A 20638-nucleotide genomic window follows, 5' to 3' on the forward strand; every position below is an offset into this window, starting at 1 on the left:
ATTTCCAGTGAACTTACAATTAAGTATGCCACTGCGTTTGATGAGCATAAAATGTATAAATGTATCTCAGGGCGTATATACTAAGAACATTTGACTTTTAGCTCAGAAATCTTTTTTGGGGGAGGACTGATGTCTTTTATATCTACAGATCAGTACATCAGGTTTAGGCTTCAAAGAGTCTTTGAAGAATCGCTTCAAAGGAGCCGAAGCCATCCAATTTTGCAACTGTCCGTTAGAAAAAACACACGTGCGAGTCCTTCGGTCTCCTATTTTGATATGGACGTGTGAAATAAACACTTTATTTTTTCTGTCATCATAAGAGAAGTGTTTTGTGACTTGCTTTCAAGGTGCCCTAAAGAAGAAAGCTTTGATGTCTAAGATGTTTATTTCATTGGGGGGAACGGAGTCTTCCTCCAAGTGGCCACCTGTCTTTTGCTCGTGCGTAATTGCGCGATCAAAGAGACCAAATGGCACAGTTAGTGAACCAGATCAGAGCTGAAGGAACAGATTGAGTTGACTTTCATAAATAGATAAAAATCGAAATAAAAATCGGGTTTACTTTGTAGGTTAAATACATTTATACAAGTATTCGTATTTAAAGTAGTTACAGGTGAGACCTTCACTCAAGTTTTACAACTGACTCCAAGTTTAGCAAACTGACCCAAACTTTACAGTTTCTATTCTGACAAACATGTAAGAAACAGCTGTCTGTCTGGTAAAAAAAAAAAAACGGTCTTTTCATAAAGACAAGTTATCAATGAGCTTAATGGAAGTCTCAGTGGCCTTCGCTGCACCATAACAACCTTTCTTCAGTAAGATATCAACTCTGCGTTCTTTTAAAAAACAAGACTGCAAATTCGGTGATTATCCAGCTGGCACTGGATAAGCAGTTATGTAAATCTCTCAACGTGTAGCCCGCAACACCCTTCTCTTTATCGAAGTAATTGGTTTCCACCTTTGACACTGTGCCCATTATTCTAATTTAATGGATTCATTTAGGCCCTGTTGACCTCCCATGGAGAATGAACTTCCTTAAGAGATCAGCCCAAAGTGTTCCGTGTCCATATTTCTTTATATAAAAGAAAACACACGAGACTACAAATATGCTCCACAACAACACAGTCTGTGTAGGATGAGCACCGAGCTTTTTTCAAAGGCTGCATTTAGTTTATTTGAACTTTTATTGCCAGACGTGAGGACAATAGGCTTGAATGAAATCTACAATCACGCTCACACCTTGTTAACGCCGCCATTAGTCGCCCTTTACATTCGCTGATTGGTGATTTACATTTGCGACCAAATAGCATCTTTACTGCTGTTTACCAAGACTTTGGGGGCACCCAGGAGCGTTTGATATAAAAAGTCGAGCCTCCAGGACACTTCAGTCACTTCAACTTTAAGTTGCTGACTGGTCGTGTGGTTTAGGACGCACCGGGAACTTACTCAAACCTCAGAGATGTTGCTGTTCGTGCTCACCCTCACCGCTCTGCTGTGCGCCACAACAGCACGGCCTTCACTGAACTACCTGGAGAATCATTTTACTGCTGAAAACGAGCCAGAGGAAGTCCGATCAGCTGCCATCAAGAGACTTTTGGAAGTTTTTGGGATGGAGGATCCTCCTGCTATTCATGGACACAAGCAGCCACCTCAGTACATGCTTGATCTTTACAACACGGTGGCTGATGTGGACGGTGTGACCAAGGACCCGAACCTTCTAGAGGGGAATACAGTGCGGAGTTTCTTTGACAAATGTAAGAGCTCTTTCTTTAAAAAAAAAATGTGGCCAGTGTAGAGAAGAAATAACTGCATTTGTTCAGATTTCTAATTATTTCGTTTCCATTGCAGTGCGCAGTGAGCAGGTGGAGTTCAGGTTCAATTTGTCCACGGTTGGCAGAACAGAGAAGATTCTCACAGCAGAGCTCCATCTCTTCAAACTGCGACCTCAGGCAACACTGACTTTCCAAAGGCATCACTTCTGCCAGGTACAAACTTTCAAACAAAGACAGGCACTTCAATGAAATAATATTAAATGATTGCAGGAAAAATCTTGCTGATATATAGGGCATAGTTGTAATGAACTCCTGTTTCTTCCAGGTTAGTGTCTATCAACTGCTAGACTCGAGCAGAAACAACAGCACACAGGAGAAGAAGTTGCTGTCTTCTCGCCTCATCCCAGTCCACTCCACAGGTTGGGAAGTGTTCACCATCACACAAGCAGTGAGTATTCACTTTTCTGTCAGGCCTCCTTAAACTCATTCAGGATATTTCTGAACAAATGAAACTGAACCATGTGTTGAAACTGACTGATCTTTTTCGTGAAGGTCCGCTCCTGGACAATGGATGAAGGCAGCAACCTGGGGCTCCAGGTGGTGGTTCGGACTCTGGGGGGGAGCCAGATGGACATGAAGCTTATCCGCTTTGCTTCAGGACGCAGTCACCACCAGAGCAAACAGCCAATGTTGGTCCTCTTCACTGACGATGGCCGCCGCTCTACTACTCTTGAAAGCCTAGGTGAGAGTTTTTTCAGGCTTTATGGCATGTGATTAATAAGCTGAGTAAAGATGACACAGGTCAGGGTTTATGAGCAGGGTGTAAGAAAAAATGGGGGCTGAGGGTAATCTTGGTTCCCACAAAATCTCTGTGAAGTTTATACCTCACACATTATTTTATCTTGAATGCCTTCAGTAAAAATCTGGTGTCAGCTGCTAATTGGCCAACAAAGGCTGTATAACTTCAATGTGTTTTCTTACAAAAAATCATTTCAGAAAAAGTTAGAAAATTAGAAAATACTTAAAAAAACTAGAAACTGAAATTTGTTCTCCTACTCTCGATAGTCTTTATATTGTCTAACAAAATGCTCTCCTTTCTTCACCAGACCCAAACGACACCACACCTACTTCCACCCTGCCCCAGGCCCCCATGTCAGGTCCGCCCATCCGCAGCGCCCGCTCTCTAGACTACAGCGAGGAGGAAGGTGTGTCTTCGCCCTGCCAGCGTCTCCCTCTCTACGTGGACTTCGAGGAGATTGGCTGGTCTGGCTGGATTGTGTCTCCCCGAGGATACAACGCCTACCACTGCAAAGGCTCCTGCCCCTTCCCTCTGGGTCAGAACATGAGGCCGACCAACCATGCCACTGTCCAGTCCATCATCAACGCTCTGAAGCTGATGAAAGGCATCGACAAGCCATGCTGCGTGCCTGACAAGCTCTTCTCCATCAATCTGCTCTACTTTGATGATGACGAGAATGTGGTGCTCAAACAGTATAATGACATGGTGGCTGGGAGCTGTGGGTGCCACTGACATCAACGAGTCACAACATTGGGACTGCACAGATATTCATAAAAATACAATGTAAATTGGAGTTCTTGTACATAGATAGCATGCTGTCTTTTAAAACTCCATTTCACCTAACGTGTAATGTGCTTAGTCCAATGAGTGGCACTGTAAAATATGTAAATACCCATAAATTATAATATATGACAGTAATGATATCCTGTGAAAGATGTAAAAGTGTATATTTTATGTTTTCTGTGATTTAATACATAGTCAGAATAAACGGTGTAGACAAAAGATTACAGAATGAATTCATTAGAAACATTTGCATATGAAACATGATTCATTTATTTAAGGTCTATATTCTGCCAGTACCGGCTGCTATCAACCCTCTTTAACAAGCCACCTGTTCACCACCTGAACCAGCTTCAGAGGAAATATTACCTGGTAATTTCTAAACTAGTCTTTAAAGGCATAGTTTGTTTTTTTCAAATGGGGTTGTATTAGGAAATAGTCACTTGTTAGTGTGTTATACACAGTGAATGCTAGTCAGATCCTCTCTTTTGCAGAGAAACCGAGTAGAGAACCAGCACTGAAGCTGGGATATCAAACACGACCAACTGGGCCAATCATACCATGTAATTTAACTACTGTTAAAGTCCTATCCAAGTGTCAATGTTGGTGCAAGTGAACGTTGTACTTTGAAAAATTTCAGTGCTTTACTCACCGTCAGAAAGCTGCTTTGGTTCAGCATAATTAACAGTGGCAACACTTGTGTTCCTCCACCAAAGCTACTGCCAAAAAAATGCTTTGCCATGCATAGTTCTCCTGGACCCTAATTAACAGTGCTGGAGACTTATATCAAACTCACCTGGCTGATGTCCCATGATGCAGCACGTCATCCAAAAGCCCCCAGGTATTCTTGCGTGTGACTGACACACAAGCTTCTGAAGCTTTAAAATCGGTCCTCCTCGGGGAAGAAGACTTCCATTGAGTAAAGCCTTTAGAGTGAAGTATAGATAGCAAAGGTTAAAGGTCATTATAGTCCAGTTAAAACTTTTAATCTTGGAATAAACAGTTCTATTTAAAATCTAAGAGTAAACCATGATCATCTTGATAAAAGGGCAGAGAAAGTGACACCACTGAAGCTGGACTCATCTTTTATTTTTTCAAAAAGCAGACTAAATGGTGACATATGGTTGATTGGATTCATGCTATTTTTATTTTTGGAGGGAAATCTGACCACATCCTGGATAGGATACACAGTCTGCAGATCCTCCACATCACCACCAGAGGACGCCTGAGTGCACAGTGGTAGTTTCTGTATTCAATGGCTGGGAACAGTTGAGACACAGTCATGAGGGCGGTTGTTTTGTAGCAGCAGAAAGCCTCCCCCGAGAACTTCCTGTACAAAGATGATGACACGGCCATTATACAAAGTTAAAGCACGTGAATGGAAAGACATATCATTAATGGAAATACAAGCTTAATTTGTTGACTGTCTAGAAAAACAAACACACTAACTCATAAAAAGGAAAAAAACTTTTAAGTGGGCTTTTTGCTGGCTATGTTTGAGGCAAACTTTATTTATAAAGCACCTTTCATACATACAAGCATGCAGCTCAAAGTTCTTCACAAAAGAACAGAGACAGGAAACAACAGAGATGCGTAAAATAATAAAAGACAATCATAAAAATACTTCAAAAAATAAAATAAAAACAAGACAGTAAAATTAAAATAAGTAAGGGTAGAAAGGAAAATTTTAAATCATTCAAAGTTAAAAAGATCAGATATATACAATAAATAAATAGATGACTTAATAAATAAGATAAATAAATGCTGTTAAAACAACGATTATAATAATGCAGTTCAGATCTAAAAATAGATTACTCTAAATTAAAAGCCAGATTAAAAGTCTTAAGTTTACTTTTAAAAACACCTAGAGAACTTGCTGTTTAGATGTCCAGAGGCAGAGAGTTCAGAGTCTAGGGGCATAAAAACAGAAAGCTCTCTCTCTTTTTGTGGGACACATGAGGAAAATTTAAAAGGGAGGCTTTCGAGGACCTCAGTGATTGTGGTGGATCATAAAACAGCAGTAGATCTGTGATGTATGGAGGAGCAATGCTGTTAAGAGCTTTAAAAACAAGTAAAATAACTTCAACTTCATTGGAACTGAAATGTTCTTGGTACAGTAAGTTATTCTATGTTATAATGTGTAAATTATACAACATTCAAAAACGCTCTAAATGTGAAAACTGCCAAGTGCTCACTCATACCATACAGCTGGATACCTTACCTGTAATCACATTAGAGCAGATGAAAGGAAGCAACAACATCTGTAGCAGTCACATCAGCAGATCTCTGGAGAAGGTGAAGTATTTTAATTCTCTGGCTCATATCTTTCTGGATTGCAGAGTTGAGTTTGAGGTAAATCCTTCAGAGAAACACAAACACATTTCAACATGTCAGTGTGCCAATTAATAAATCCACAGACAATACCAAATACCAATACCAATACCACAGTTAAGCTGATACACAGGACACTAAGTGAAAACAACATACATAAAGTGAAATCACTCTTTATTATTACACCTGTGATGTAACAAAGTATAATGATTTGGTTAACTTGACTGTACAAAAACATATACAGATAGTTTCAAACCCAGCATGATATAGAGTAATATTAACTTCAATACTGACTGATGTATTGAGACATATAAATAAATGTACCACATTCTGGGGAAACAATTAAAAGACCTACTGTGAATACATTTAACATATATATGATGCATCCCATTCCAAATGTACATGTGCTCTACTACATATTTAATCTATCTTACTCTCTCAAAGTTAAGTATATTGTGGGTCAGAACCAAACTTTAAGGAGGTATCTTTATGACTTCAAGTCATTTGTGGAAATAGTTTAGGCCAGACCTTACTCCTGAAAGAGAATGCATACTTTATGTTAAGACACTTCATGTAGGTTAATCAAATACACATTAGGCCTACCCATGATAGCAGCAGCCATGATAAAAGAAGCATGGAGATTCGGGGGTAACTCTGAAGGCTCTGTGCATGGCTTGCTTGTTCTGGATGTTGTCTGCTGAGCTCAGCGTCGTCAGCTGGTTGACTTCTCATATTTTACTCTGCCTCTACACCAAATATAGACTACAGAGGAGAAAAAAGACAGGGACCTTGCATTAGTCACCTGTTGAATAGATCATGTGTTTTGAAATTGAACTGAATATCTTCCAAATTTAAACTTTAAAAAGCATTGGCAAACAACATATGAGCATTTTTACATTAGTTTTGAGAGTAACCTTGATAACTTGTGACCCTGCAAAAAAAGAAATGTACTGACTACTTGCTGTCCGTCATGGCAGGGTATAAAAAAGGAGTTATTACTTTCCTTTCTGGTTTGTTTCACAGGTGTCTGTCCTGTTCACCAAGCATTATGTAAGTCCTTTAAATCCCACATTGAATTCAGTTAAATATCAGTTTCAAGACAACACCAATCAGCAATACGATGGTTATCCAACAGGGCTTTAAGACTGTGAGTTGCCTTGACATGAGTATTCGCAGTTTGATTTCAGTGCCTCAAGTTTTCCTTTCCACTCATAATTCTTGTAAACATTAATTCAGGTTTACTTTTAGGTCAGATAAAGAATACCTGACCTAAAACTGAAGGCTAAAAAGTGCTTGGTAATCGGATAAACACCCAATAATCTTGTTCTCAGCTGAAACAAAACTTATCTCCCATCAAAAAGTCTATCTGCCCATGACAAAACCCTGTCTCTACAGAGTGTAACCTGAGCAGTGACCGAGGCGTTGGCCATACAGTGGCACTAAAGGGGGTTGATACCACTTGGCATGATGCTGGACGACAGCCCTTATTCATTGTCGGAGGGGCTGCTATTCACAATGGAGAAAACGATGAAATGCTGCCATTATAACAGGGACCAAAGGGCCCATGGCAGCCTGACACCCGATCTCCTTGTTGGCTCTGGCTTCCTTTTGTCCCAGCATTTCATATCTGGCATATCCACACACCATAAAAAAACACTTGATGTTGGAGCAGCGATGGACGTGAGGCTTGGTGCCTGTGCGCTCAGACATGGGGAATAAACAGACCATATTCACGGCACAGCAGCTAGATGCCTATCAGGTAGGTGTTGCTCCTGTTTCTTTGGCTTCATTCACTTAAACAATGCTTCTCTTATCCACGCTTGATATTAACATATGTAAACAACATTAACACACTTGTGAGATTATTGCTGTTTGTTTATGAATAAATAGAGGAGGATCAGGGTCATGTGGTGCATCCAGGCTGAACGAAGTCAGAGCTTTCCTGATTCTATTGCTGCTCTAACGAGGGTTGATTTTAATGCTAAACTGGTGCATTGACTTAAGAGTATATAATAGTATTTCCATGTATTAGTATTTTATTCCACTATTTCAATGAATTTCAGAGGAAAATGTTGACCTTAATCGACTCACTACCTAAATTGACTCGTATCACAACTTTGAAAATTGAGATTTTACACAAAAAATCATTTTTCCCAGAGCTGTGTGCAGAACACAAACTAGTGTTAAACAAGTATTAATAACTGACTTATGCTTAAAATTAAAATGCTACCATCTGGATAATGAGGGGAACACCTGCATCTTGATATTGTTTGCAGTAACGTTACCTGACATGACCTGACTGTATTTGCAGGACTGCACATATTTCACAAGAAAAGAAATCCTCAGGTGAGTCAGTTATTTGGTACTATATCTTGATAGAGTGGAGAGACATTGCTGGTGTTATATGCCTTTTGTTCTGCTCTGCACTGTACTACACTGTAACTTTAAACTACTGTATCTGGAGCCCTTACCCACTATGGGGCAGGCTACTATGGAGATCAAATGATTTTAAAAGCTTGCTTCACTTTTTTTCACTGAAAATTCTTTAATATTTAGTGTCTCCACTGTCGACCATGATATAGGGAAAATATAGACTGCAGCTGAATTATAGCAGTTTCATATTTCTTAATTTCCTCTCAATAAATAGCCAAATATTATCAAATATATCTGGTTATTTAATAACCACAGTTCATTTTCAAACCTTTCATAGACTGTTCGACCGCTATCGGGATTTGGCACCGCAGCTCGTTCCTCTTGACTACACCAACCACCCAGATGTGAAGTTACCGTATGAGCTGATTGGCAGCATGCCTGAGCTGAAGGTAGACCCGCTGGTCCACACACACCCTGCAGACCCGCTCTCTCCCTGTGTTCCCAATCCATAATTAATGGCCAACTAATCGACAGAATTCTTTGAAAGGTTATACGTTACCTGACTCCTTTAAACTTGAAGAATACCAGTGAGTCCCTCAGGGCACACTTGTTGGAAATGGGTCAATTATATGCCTCTTTACACAATGACAGTAAGGTAAACAGGAGTGCTAACACGCAGGTCACTGACGTGACCTTAGAGAGGGAGAGTTAAACTGTGGAGGTTATACTTTCCCTCATCCTTAATGCTTTTTCCACAACAGTGGTAGTATTGCATGTTGGAGCTTTAAAAACAGGCAAATGATCAAAGTAGAGCAAAAGACACAATTATGAAGCACAGCGAAGTCATCAAACACAACGAGCAAGCTGCAATGCTCTGAATGACTAACCACACTGAATTATTCACACTTTTATCAGATGGTTATAAAAGCAGGGTTACTGGTGTCCCCAAATTGCAGGACAACCCATTTCGTCAGAGGATTGCTGAGGTTTTCTCAGAGGACGGAGAGGGAAACATGACACTGGACGACTTCTTGGACATGTTCTCAGTCCTGAGTGAGATGGCACCGCGTGACCTCAAGGCCTACTATGCTTTCAAAATTTATGGTAAAGGACCCGTACATGTTTGAAAAATAACCTTTTTTCCTCTAAATGGGTTAGGGTTAGGGTTAGGGTTAAAAGTCAAGTCGTGATGTTTCTTCACCTCAAACCAAACCAGGCGTACACATTAGATAGGAACATATTGGGCAAAGGTATTAAACTAGATATTTTATATGGTTTATGCCCTATGCATATGCAAATACATATACTTAGTGTTCAACCAATCTGATATTAGTAAACACTGATAAGGGATTTGATAATGCAAAGGAATGATTATTTTATTCAACAGTGATGAGTAACGTAGTTTTCAGTGAAGGAATGTTTGCAGGTCAGTTTTAGAAAACCTGGAAAAGTCACCCAGGAGGAAAGGTGATAAAGCTGTTTTATGTTTGTTTTGGGGCTCTTAAAATGTAATGAAGATTTAAATGTAACCGGAGAATATTAAAAAGCTCCCTAAAACAAAACAATGTCCCAACTTTTGGCCAACAAAAATCACAAAATCTCTAAAATGTTAAGGATTAATAAAACTTTCCCCTGTAAGTTTAAACAGTAGCAGATACAAATGTAAGATTTTATCATGGTTCATGCTACTGCAAAAGAAGCATGGTGAGGGGCTCTGGAGCTGTAACCATGATGGATGCTGTATGGTCTGTCATTAATGATTAACCGATCCATTATGGAGGCAAAGAGCTTTTCAAAGCCGAGTATGTGCTAGGCACTAAGGTCCCCCCTAATTAACAAACGCTGACAGATGAAGAAGTTACATACACATCACCGCGGTCATGGGTCGAAGAAACTTCTCATTCATTATTTAGACCTATAGAGATGATATATAACCCGTGTCTGGCCTCTTGTATTAGGGGGCTGTAGTCCTTCGCTCCAAGGAACAAGGCATGTAAAGGGGACTTACAGGTCAAGTCGTCCCCTGGGAGCTGTAAACAAGCTGTAATAAACATTAGACTCAAACAGGAGCAGTTAGTTTCTATTGAACCAAGATAAAGTGTGCTCTGATGGATGTCAAACATTTCCTTCTGGGAGGTTTTTATGTGTACGTAAAGTAAGTCATAGAGAGAAACTAGGAAGGTAACATGCTTTGAAATCACAGTATAGATGAAGTTAGCTCTCTAATAAAAGGACTTCAGAGTTTTGGCTAAATAGGTAAATGTCGATTCAACCTTATTTGAATTATAGGCAAACAAAGTTAATATAATTGTTTATGGCATGGAGATCAATTTCAATACACGTAATATTGTCATATTAGCTGTTAACATACTTTTCTACATGTTACCCTGGGAGGGAATTAGTCCTGGTTCATCTCATTCTTGTTTTAAATTCCTAGGTCAATAAATGTAAGAATTTTATAAAATTATTATAATCATCTTTTTATCAACATTTATCTTATTTAGTTATCTATTTATTTCTTGTATTTTTCTGATCTTTTAAACTTTAACTGATTATTAATTTTGCCTTCTACCCTCACTTATTTGATTGATTTTTCCTGTATTGATATTAAGATAAGATAAGATAAGATGAGATAAGATACCTTTATTCGTCCCACAACGGGGAAATTCACAGAGCAGCAAACAAGAAGGTGTACGGTACAAGAATTTCAACAAGAATATATATAGAAAAAAAATGTCCATCAGAGACGACAGCTTGGCCATAATTCTCCTGTCAGTCTCCACCTCCTCAGTATTATTTCAAAGTATATTTTATGATCACCATCTTCTTTCTTGTTTTATTATTTTATTTCACCCATGTCTGTTGTTTTCTGTCTCTCTCCTATTTTGTGAAGCACTTTGGGCTGCCTGCTTGCATAAGGTGCATTTCGACCAAGAGTTCCGGGGTCTTTTAGCCCCCAAAACTACTTTACCCTGAACTAAAAGGTTCTGTGCCCCCCATTGTTGTCTGCGTTTCGACTGCGGGCTGAAGTCCTGGGTAGATTGTGCAAATCAGGCCACTGACGTACTGTTTATTATTATATATGTAAAGTTGTGTTTGAGTTTGGAATGACAGGTTGAAGTATTGTTACTGCTTGTCTTAAAGTCTACATAAGATGAAATCCCAAAGATATTTAGTACAATATCACAGAGATTGTAAGAACCCCTTGCATAAAACCTTACTAATAACGGCTACAACCTCTACTATCCGTCTCACCACTATCATCCCTCTCTCTTACTCGGTCTCAGCAGATGTGTCTAGCAGATGTGTCTAACATGAGTCTGGTTCTGTTCGAGGTCTCTGCCTGTTAAAGGAAGTTTGTCTTTGCCTCTGTAATTTGTTATATACTGCAAAGTGCTCTGCTCATGGAGGATTAAGATGAGATCAGACTGAGTCCTGTCTGTAAGATGGGACTGGATCTTATCCTGCCTTGATGTTGGGTCTTTGTTAATAATATAACAGAGAACAGTTTAGACCTCTGTTTGAAGGCGTCTTGAGATAATGTTTGCTATATATATTGATTGATTCAGAATACTGCAAGTGTACATAGTAGCTTGACTTCCTGACCTAATCATTTCGCCTCTATAAGGATGTCATATTTTTTTTATCCTGCAAGATTTCAACAACGACGACTTCATCTGTAAGGCTGACCTGGAGAAAACGCTGAACAAACTGACCCGCAACGAGCTGACGGAGGACGAGGTGAGGATGGTGTGTGAAAAAGTGATCGACGAGGCCGACCTGGACAACGACGGGCGTCTGTCACTTGAGGACTTCCAGCACATGATTGTTCGAGCGCCAGACTTCCTCAGGTAGGCCAGCAGACAAGCACAGAAAAAGTCACCTACATTCAACAGATGAGGACAGTTTTTTTGGGTTATACATTAATGTGATTTAATGTATTGAACTATCTTTAGGGCTTTTTAACTCTGAATAAAACCAGATATTTTCTTTATCTACAGCACCTTCCACATAAGGATATGAAGAAAAGAAGTCATCACGTTGATTTATTTATTTGAACAGAACTTATACTACCGCAAAGTGTAAGCAAAGTATAGGAATCCTTACATCTCATCCAAGAACTATTTTACCTTGTCATAAATGTATTATCTTGTGTTTCCTTTTATATAAAAATTGTACCAAAATCGTTCTAACCTTCAACAGAGTTCCTTTTTAACTTTGACAGTCAGAATGCAGTATAAAAATTACAAATACCAATGACCTGTCTTGTTTTTAATGCGATCCCTGATGTAAATATTCACTTTTTTTTATGTTGTGAAAGCAATAATAACGGAAGTCATGGTGAGACTGCAATTTATCAACGGATGGTTGCATCAGCCAATCCATCAAGACAAGCTTCATTAGCTATGACCATCAACAGTAGATTTGTGTTTTGTATCTAAAGGGATACGGTTACAGCAGACTATAAAAGAAACACATGCCAGAATATTCCAGTGGGTCCTAGCGGGCAAATAAAAGGACTTATTTGTCATGAGGTGCATTGTGGGAGCACAGGGTCAACTGACAGCGTTGCCTCTGACAAGCAGAACATAAACACATCAAAGTCAATAATGTTTTAAAATCTTATTTTATTAAATCAAAAGTACACATATCTACAAATTGTAGATACATTATCATATGGGTTTAGAAAGTACAGTACAATTTAAGTAGATCTCTTTTTTCAATGTGATATTTACACGTTTTTTTCTTTTTTTCAAAACCTATTGTATTATCTCCCTGTGTACTTCACAATCAATGGAATGAAAATATGGCTGTAAAAAGGGATGTTCAGTATAATATGACGTGTGATAGGATGACTTAAGAAATAGGATATGATTTCAAAACAAAATCAAAGAGGGAGTATCATTTCAGCCAAAAATGATACAGCTTTGAGTCCCAAAAACGTCTGCTCCCTATGTTTCTGTTTAAGACTTAAAGCTACAGCATCACTCAAACCAGACGGCCGCTCTATCTCCACATGTCAACGTCCAGACTCTTCCTTTTCATCCTTTCATCATGCTAGATTTCACCCACGTTGATGCAGCAGTGCCTTTTTGAAAGACAGAGCACGTCCTGTTTCAGGCTCAGTGAATGATGCTAAACAAAAACAAACCCGTACATTCAACTGTACAGGCCTACATGAATGTCTGAAAATTACATTACACAAATATGCACAGGTCCAAGATTCACGATGCATAGCTCACCTATGACAGAACTGAGTATTAGCGGTTAAGACAAATGGCTGTGGTAGTCATGAGGTCCCAAATTATTTGATATTTCAAATAAAAAAAGTGCAGGCAAGCAACAGCAGATCCTCCCTCGATGTTGTGCATACAGGAGTTTGATTTTCAGACGAGCAACAAATGCAGGAACGAAACACGAGGAGCAGCGGAGAAAGAGAGACAAATGTTAAACAGAGGGTAAAGGTTTGATTCACACAGGTCTAGTTTTCTGTGTCTTGTGTTTGTAAGAAAATACTGATTATAATTTGAGTTCAGGTGCTCTTGTGTATTGTCTCCCTCACCTGCGGTGCCACCTAGCTGTCAAACTATGATCAAACACAAACACACAAGAAAACGTGCAATAATACTATGGGACCTTGTTTCAGCTTAAGTCAAGCCAGTGTTCACAAAATCAGCCAAAACACATCACTTTTTAAAGTATAGTTTGGCAGGGCAGTAGCATAGAAACAGAGGCTCGCAAATTATTTTTTTTAAATATAAATATATATATTTAAGTACAATACGGCAATGTTTTCAGTGAACTAATACCAGGACAGTGAATCACTTGCAGTGAAATAGCAAAAGGAGATCAAGTCAGTTATAAGTAAGTGAAGTAAACTTTAGGAATTATGCCTGATATACTACTAAGACCCAATAGATCCAAACTTTTATAACTAAGTAACTGTATTGTTGTATTGCAAAACTATCACTTGGCACGGACTACACACACAACACGAGTTACTGGTAAAGTGCAAGGATAGCTTTGTGGATAGCAGAAGAAGAAAGGGGCTTACAGTGCCAGACTTGGATTGTTGATCAAATAAACCAGGACGTCATTTAGCTTCACTGTGAATCAGAGCTGCTACAAAACCTTCACACGAAAGCAAAAAGCAACACTTTGAAGTCATTCCATTCAGGGTGGAGGCAGCTTTTTGGGGAGACATCGTCCTAAATGATTTTGGGATTCAAATAATGAGTCCAGGAGACCTTTGGAGCATGTGAGGATTCACCTTTTTTTTTTTTTGTCCCATGGTTATTAACTGAATGTTCTGAAAATATTATCCTTTAGATATCAACCCAGGATTTAGACATTTTTAAGATGATTTCTAAATATTCTCTGTCATATTTTAGATCAAACAATAAACTGATTAATCTAGAAAATAAATGTTGGAACAACTGATTACAGAATAGTTGTTAAATTAAGCCTTTTATACAAAGTACTTTACAGTGGAAGATCATCTATATGAAATATTAAGATAATACAGCTCACATGTCGTGCCATTTCTGTAAACAGTGTTATAAAATACAGTTTGAGCACATTTTCGCGCTGGGTGACGAAGCACTGAGCAACTTTGCATGTGCAATGTTTTTTTTTTTTGTTTTTTTTTACTGGTTCCTCCTGCAGGGGAAGCTTAAGCAAAACCCTGTTATCTTCCCAAAGCTCTGGTATTCATTTGACACGAGAGGCTGATCTAAACAGTCAGGAATCTGGATGGTACAGTATTTCTAGATGCTGTGTTGTCAAACCGCCTTCCAGCACCTGAAAGCTAATGCAGTAGGGTTGAACAGAGCTGGAGGCTAATGATCAAGATACGATGATACGCATCAAATGATTGTCAAAGATAAAAGCAAAGAACAGAACTGACATGGAAAACCATTTGATCTGACTCCTCTCTGATCTGTGACAGCCTTTTTTTCATGATGTTGTGAAAATGAAAGCATGTGCAACTCTGCTTCACTAAAGTTCAAGCCTTTCAGTCTCTGGTTAGCATCTCTAACATAAGAAAAGGGAAAGAGCACTAATAAAAATAGATCTAGATATTACTTTTTGCAAACACAATCCCAAAATCTTGACATTAATTTAACAATTTCTCATCCTCAGTTGTGCTACTGGCTGTGATGTATGAGTGCGTAGTACAAAGAGACTAACATCAGAAACAAGAGCGTGTCTTTTCTGTGATGAGGAACATGTGGAGAACGCTCCTGGCTGAGACTTCGACCAGTCAAGCACCCTGTCTCATGAAGACAACACATTTTCTTTAAATGGAAGATGCACCATTGGAAGCTTTCAGAAGAGGAAGAGAGGAGGAGGAGAAATCCTCTGCTTACTTGGAATATAATGGTTTGTGTGGACTGGGAGGACAGGCTGTGGATAGGTAGAAAGAGGGAAGGGGAAGGAAGTGCTTAGAGAGAGCACAGTCCGTTTATGTCCAGCCAGCTGGCAGCCAGTGTCGAAGGCCTTGGTCCTCAGAGTAAGCTACAGCGGAAGAAGCTGGTCTTTTTCTGAGGCTCTGAGATCTTGACTCCATGACTGGCCCCCTGTGGTGTGTTGCCCTCCTGAAAATGTTACACGAAAAGAGGTCAAAATTCTGTCAGGTTAATGCCTATTTGGCTGCTCTGCTCTCATAGGGGGAAGCCACTTTCTATCTAGAACTGTCTTGTACTCTTCCAGGAGGAGCTTCCTTCTTTAGAAATGAGATGTTGATGATGGCAGGGAGAGTTTGAAACTTGGAAATATGTGATTAAATATTCATATTTAATGGCAGCTGAAAAGTACTTGTTACATTTATCTATTACTTAAGATGCCAAACATTGAGTTTATCAAAGGCTTCTTACCATTTTTGTGTCCATTTTTGATTTGATATCTCTGGCGAGCGTCAGAAACGCCTGAGATAAAAAAAAAAACATAGTTGTTGCACTGATGGCATATAATATGTTAATTATCTTTAACGCAAAATAGAACAGTTACTCACATTCTCCACGTTAATGTTGGCCTTTGCGCTGGTTTCCATGAACTTTATTCCGAACTCCAATGCAAGCTAATAGAAAATGAATGAAAATAAGATTAAATTAAACTCATATCTTCTGACGAGTTTTACTAAACATTATATACAAGAAACAACTTCCTACCTTCTCTCCTCTGTCTTTGGACACCTGCCGCTTGTCATTGATGTCACACTTGTTGCCAAGGACCATCTTCTCAACATCAGACGATGCATGCTAAAAGAAAAGAAGTATTGCATGAAAACAACCTTGACCTAAATGTTTACCCTCTGCTCCTCTTTTATTGTTATTCAATGTATCTTGATATCTTTCTTTCTTCTTTTAACGTACTTGTTGGAGCTATGTCCATAGTTTCATATATTTGATTACTTCAATTTAATTAATCAGTTTATTGTTAAATTAATTTAAGCTAAATATACAAAAATTTGATGCCTTAGGTGTTATTAATATATTTCAGATAAGAGGGGCTGACACCAGAGAAGGTCATTTTTTTTTTGACCAGGATAGGTGAGAGAGAGATTTGATTTAGAGTTTTGTTTTTTGACAATGTCAAATAGCCACTATGATACTAAAAGCCTAACTGGGGACAAGAGTAGGAAACTAGCTATTATCTTTATATGTGACGCAGCAGTTACTACAGCTGTTTGTGACAGGCAGAAGTTGTACTATTTAATTTGCATTGTCCCTATCAAACTAACTAACTAACTAACTAACTAACTAACTAACTAACTAACTAACTAACTAACTAACAAACTATAGGGTCATTGGATGTCTTTGGACTTCATACACAGTTAAAGAGTGGTCTATGTGGGCCAGTAAATACCTCCTCTATGTTTCTTATCCAGTTCTTGATGTTATCAAAGGACTTCTCGTTGGTGATGTCGTAGACGAGCATGATGCCCTGTAAAAAAAGGAGGATCAAATGTGTTGAGATTCAAGGAGCTGTGGCTTCTTATATAGAGCAAATTCATCTGTGAAGACACTTACCATCGCTCCTCTGTAGTAGGCTGTTGTGATTGTTCGGAAGCGCTCCTGTCCAGCTGTATCCCTGAAAAAAAAAACAACAGAATTTCCACTGAATACTCACTCAAATGTAATATGACAGATATGTATTTCAGGCATTGGTGTCTAATGAATGGACTCTAATAAACTAATCGAGTAAACTGAGTGTAGCACAGATACATGGAGCTTTGGGTTCCCAAAGTGTAGGTTGGGAGCCGTTGGGGGCCGCGAGACACACATGGGGGGTAATGAGATGTATTCCAGAATGTTTTTTATATTTTTAAAGTTATCTAAAAACATGTATTATTATTATTATTATTATTATTATTATTATTATTATTATTATTATTATTATCATTTATTTTTGTTTATTTACCTTTTTTCTTATGTTTATCTTCATTTTTGTTTGTATGGTTAAATATTATTATTTCTTTACGATAATAATTATTTTTGTATTTTTAAAAAATGTTCTTCTCTTTGTTGGTTTTCTATTACTTATATATAATTTGTTAACTTGTGGTGAACAAAGAAATACTGAAAAAAATGCAATAAAAAAGATGAATTACAGAAGTTATCTAAAATTATACATTTTAGTTTACCCATTATAGCAAACATATCCACAAAAATAGTTGCTAAACTTGAAATAAAACCTTAAAAATAGAAAATGTAGTGAGTTTTCTGCCTTTCTTTTTGCTAGATGACTCCTAAGTTTAGGGTTAGTGAACAGTTGATTATCAAAAAAATTTGTAGAAGTAAGTTAATTCATAAAGGCACAGGCAACACAGCCATATGCTCATAAAGGTAGTCTAATTTTCTGCAGACCAGCTAAATGAAGCCACATTAAATCACTTTGAGGGACAGTGGGGGTCGCGAGTCTTTGGCATCTATATTTTGGGGGTCGTGGTTCTGAAAAGCTTGGGAACCCCTGTATTTGAGGAAGGGTAGCTGTTGAGTGAAGATAATGAGAGGCTGTAAAGCCAGAGTTGGCACCAAAGATAGACAACAGTAAAAGAGTGGAATACATTTAGCTGAATCTCTAAATTAGCACTCATACATATAACTTTAAAACAACTGCACAATATTTACATCATTCACATTTGAAGAGTATAAAGTACTCGTGGGCAGCTTCACCTTCACGTGTGTGCCTTTCACAAAATATTAGCCAAACATAAATAAGTCATGCCCACTTTGCCATTCCTTTGAAAGAAGAGAAATTAGGCTAAACTTACCATATCTGCAACTTTATCTTCTTGCCGTCCAGCTCTATTGTCCTAATCTTGAAATCAATGCCTGCAGGGGTTCAAAGAGATCATGTCAATCATAACGTTAGCTGGCTAGCTTGGTGTAGCTGTCAAACATTACTGACATAAAGAACTGATCTCAATAATAGGGAATTAACGACGACTCGGTTCTCTGCCATGACAGGTAGCAGTAATCTTTACATGAGACAACAAAAACGCCCATATATGGCATAAATGTGTCAGCAATGGCGCGCTGTAGCAGGCTTTCCGGTGTCTTTCCAGAGAGTAGACAGGGCCTAATAGCTAATGTTGGTATATTCATCCTTCAGGGGAGACACCCGGCATGAGTTCAACATTCACCACAAACATTTACACTCCTGCAGAAGCCTTGAACAACACACATACAAAATAATATTGCTATCTCTTATCGACGATTTGATTCTATGAATAAAACATTTCAAAGAACAGACGCTTATTAATGACAAACTACTTCCAGGCATGAACATAGCATAGCTAGCATCCCAGGAAGTAGACGGCGCCTCAGTGACAGCCCGGTAGCGTACTGTAAACAGACAGAAAGCCTTTTACATGAAGAACATCTCACCTATAGTTGAGATAAACGTGGAGTTGAAGGCGTCTTCTGAAAACCTGAAGAGGACACAGGTCTTCCCGACACCAGAGTCGCCGATTAAGAGTAATTTAAACAAATAGTCGTATGTCTTCGCCATACTTGATATTATTGCGGAAATCCCGCCCGGCGAAGCAGTGATGTGAATATGTAGAAAGGACGCCCCCTGCTGGCCTGGAATACACCTGCAGGTACAGGACTGACACCTCTGGGCGTTACTACTGAGGCCGGAAATGTTGAAGTAGACTAGATCAGGGGCGTCAAACTCAATTCAGTTCAGGGGCCACATACAGCCCAAGTAAAGATTCAAAAGATTCAAAGGTTTTTATTGTCAATTTCACTGTATATACGAGACATACAGGAAAAACAAGATGCTGTTTCTCTCTTCCAGCTTTTAAATATCTAAAATTTAAATATAAAATACAATAAAATATAATAAAATACAGTATATAGATCTGAAGTGGACAGGACCAGTAAAATCATAACATAGGTTCCTATAAATAACGACAACTCTAAATTCTTACAGTCAATTACATTCTGAAAATGTTCACCTTACATGAACTATCTTTCTATAAAAACAGCTGTTGTATTTTTTGCTATGATGAGTCTCATAGTGGGCCCATAGACTGTATCAAATATGGGCGTAGTATCCGTGACGTCACCCATCTGTTTCTGAAGTGCTGTTTTGAGGCCAATCGTTGGCGGCAGCCATATTGCTGCTGTTGAGCGATTGTGATGTAAAGAGGCGGGCTCTGAGCCTCCTAGCAAACAGCTACAGTGTTCCCGCCTGTCAATCAAGACAGCTGTGCCTCTCATTGGAAGACAGGTAATCTCAATATCTTCAAAACTGCAGCGTTAGAAAAAAATTTACCACCCCCCTACAGTGTGTGCCGATCGAGAAATGAGCTATCCAGACTACACTTGTCTTTTGTACCAGGCTGTAAAAATGTTTATTTCTACTGTAAAGATCAGCTTTTTTGAATTGTTGTGTATGTGGTTTCCGGTAATTCCGGAGCCAGCCTCAAGTGGATCCTCAATGAACTGCAGTTTTTAGCACTTCCACATTGCATTCATATTTTTAGACCGGAGGTTGCCGCTTGAGTTGGCTGAATATTTTACTATTTAAGCCCTGAAACCTGCTGCGAACACACCAAACACAAAGGTTACCCATTCACCTGACTCAGAGTGTAATGTTTACTGCAAAAGAACAGAGATTATAATAATGAACAAGGTAAAGTTGATAATTTTGATCCCCTCAGCTCCAGCATGAACAGTTTGCTAGCTGGACAGTGTTGTATGACGGAGTGTAGTGCTAGTGTTAGTAGTTAATGGATCATCTTATAGTGCTCTAAAAAGTCTTTATGAATCTCAACCGGATTATGCAAACAGCAAGTCATCAATTTTTTCACTTTGAGAAAAAAAAGTCCTGGAGCACCGTTCAGGTGCGCTCCGTTAGCACTATGATTTTATGTGACCCCAGAGGACAAATCTGAAATAGTAGTTACTTTTATTAAAAAATTACGGTAAATGTCTTCTCTGTAATTTTTTCACTTCGCAAAGTCGTTCTGTGGGCCGGTTGGAACCTCTGGCTGGCCGGTTTTGGCCAGCGGGCTGCACATTTCACACCCATGGATAGATAAATACACTTTCCAACAACTAACCAGTAAAAC

At 38.8% G+C, this 20638-nt stretch overlaps 3 protein-coding genes and 1 long non-coding RNA gene across 4 annotated transcripts; 2 read left to right on the top strand and 2 right to left on the bottom strand.

Moving 5' to 3' along the window:
• Positions 1-597: 597 nt before the first annotated feature.
• admp (anti-dorsalizing morphogenic protein) lies at positions 598-3570 on the top strand. Its single transcript, XM_034703388.1, has 5 exons — positions 598-1751; positions 1846-1982; positions 2095-2217; positions 2322-2511; positions 2876-3570. Exons 1-5 carry the CDS (start codon positions 1457-1459, stop codon positions 3298-3300), a joined length of 1170 nt encoding a protein of 389 aa, XP_034559279.1. The 5' UTR covers positions 598-1456; the 3' UTR covers positions 3301-3570.
• An 863-nt stretch (positions 3571-4433) lies between these two features.
• LOC117827110 lies at positions 4434-6471 on the bottom strand. Its single transcript, XR_004634151.1, has 3 exons — positions 6283-6471; positions 5570-5707; positions 4434-4678 (listed from the first exon to the last, which is right to left on the bottom strand). It is a non-coding gene; the product is annotated as an uncharacterized LOC117827110 (long non-coding RNA).
• Positions 6472-7039: 568 nt separating this feature from the next.
• Positions 7040-12167, top strand: cib3 (calcium and integrin binding family member 3). Its single transcript, XM_034703585.1, has 6 exons — positions 7040-7438; positions 7991-8025; positions 8390-8501; positions 9009-9156; positions 11708-11903; positions 12054-12167. The coding sequence occupies exons 1-6, from the start codon at positions 7388-7390 to the stop codon at positions 12073-12075; spliced, it is 564 nt and encodes a 187-aa protein (XP_034559476.1). The 5' UTR covers positions 7040-7387; the 3' UTR covers positions 12076-12167.
• Positions 12168-14315: 2148 nt separating this feature from the next.
• On the bottom strand, positions 14316-19163 carry LOC117826791 (ras-related protein Rab-8A-like). The gene is made up of 8 exons (XM_034703134.1): positions 18945-19163; positions 18329-18389; positions 17085-17145; positions 16921-16998; positions 16224-16313; positions 16067-16132; positions 15930-15980; positions 14316-15650 (listed from the first exon to the last, which is right to left on the bottom strand). Exons 1-8 carry the CDS (start codon positions 19066-19068, stop codon positions 15561-15563), a joined length of 621 nt encoding a protein of 206 aa, XP_034559025.1. The 5' UTR covers positions 19069-19163; the 3' UTR covers positions 14316-15560.
• Between the last annotated feature and the right edge of the window lie 1475 nt (positions 19164-20638).

The sequence above is a fragment of the Notolabrus celidotus genome, chromosome 15 (genome assembly GCF_009762535.1).
Source record: "Notolabrus celidotus isolate fNotCel1 chromosome 15, fNotCel1.pri, whole genome shotgun sequence".
In the NCBI taxonomy this organism is placed as follows: domain Eukaryota; kingdom Metazoa; phylum Chordata; class Actinopteri; order Labriformes; family Labridae; genus Notolabrus; species Notolabrus celidotus.

What these genes read in the sequence shown, in the direction of transcription:
- admp (XM_034703388.1), top strand. Translation starts at nt 1,457, where the DNA reads ATGTTGCTGTTCGTGCTCACCCTCACCGCTCTGCTGTGCGCCACAACA. An exon ending in TGTTCACCATCACACAAGCA is followed by an intron (nt 2,218 to 2,321) that starts GTGAGTATTCAC and finishes TTTTTCGTGAAG; the next exon opens with GTCCGCTCCTGGACAATGGA. An exon ending in TACTACTCTTGAAAGCCTAG is followed by an intron (nt 2,512 to 2,875) that starts GTGAGAGTTTTT and finishes TTTCTTCACCAG; the next exon opens with ACCCAAACGACACCACACCT.
- cib3 (XM_034703585.1), top strand. Translation starts at nt 7,388, where the DNA reads ATGGGGAATAAACAGACCATATTCACGGCACAGCAGCTAGATGCCTAT. An exon ending in CTATGCTTTCAAAATTTATG is followed by an intron (nt 9,157 to 11,707) that starts GTAAAGGACCCG and finishes TTATCCTGCAAG; the next exon opens with ATTTCAACAACGACGACTTC. An exon ending in CGAGCGCCAGACTTCCTCAG is followed by an intron (nt 11,904 to 12,053) that starts GTAGGCCAGCAG and finishes CTTTATCTACAG; the next exon opens with CACCTTCCACATAAGGATAT.
- LOC117826791 (XM_034703134.1), bottom strand. Translation starts at nt 19,068, where the DNA reads ATGGCGAAGACATACGACTATTTGTTTAAATTACTCTTAATCGGCGAC. An exon ending in AAGATAAAGTTGCAGATATG is followed by an intron (nt 17,146 to 18,328) that starts GTAAGTTTAGCC and finishes TTTTTTTTTCAG; the next exon opens with GGATACAGCTGGACAGGAGC. An exon ending in GGATAAGAAACATAGAGGAG is followed by an intron (nt 16,314 to 16,920) that starts GTATTTACTGGC and finishes CTTTTCTTTTAG; the next exon opens with CATGCATCGTCTGATGTTGA.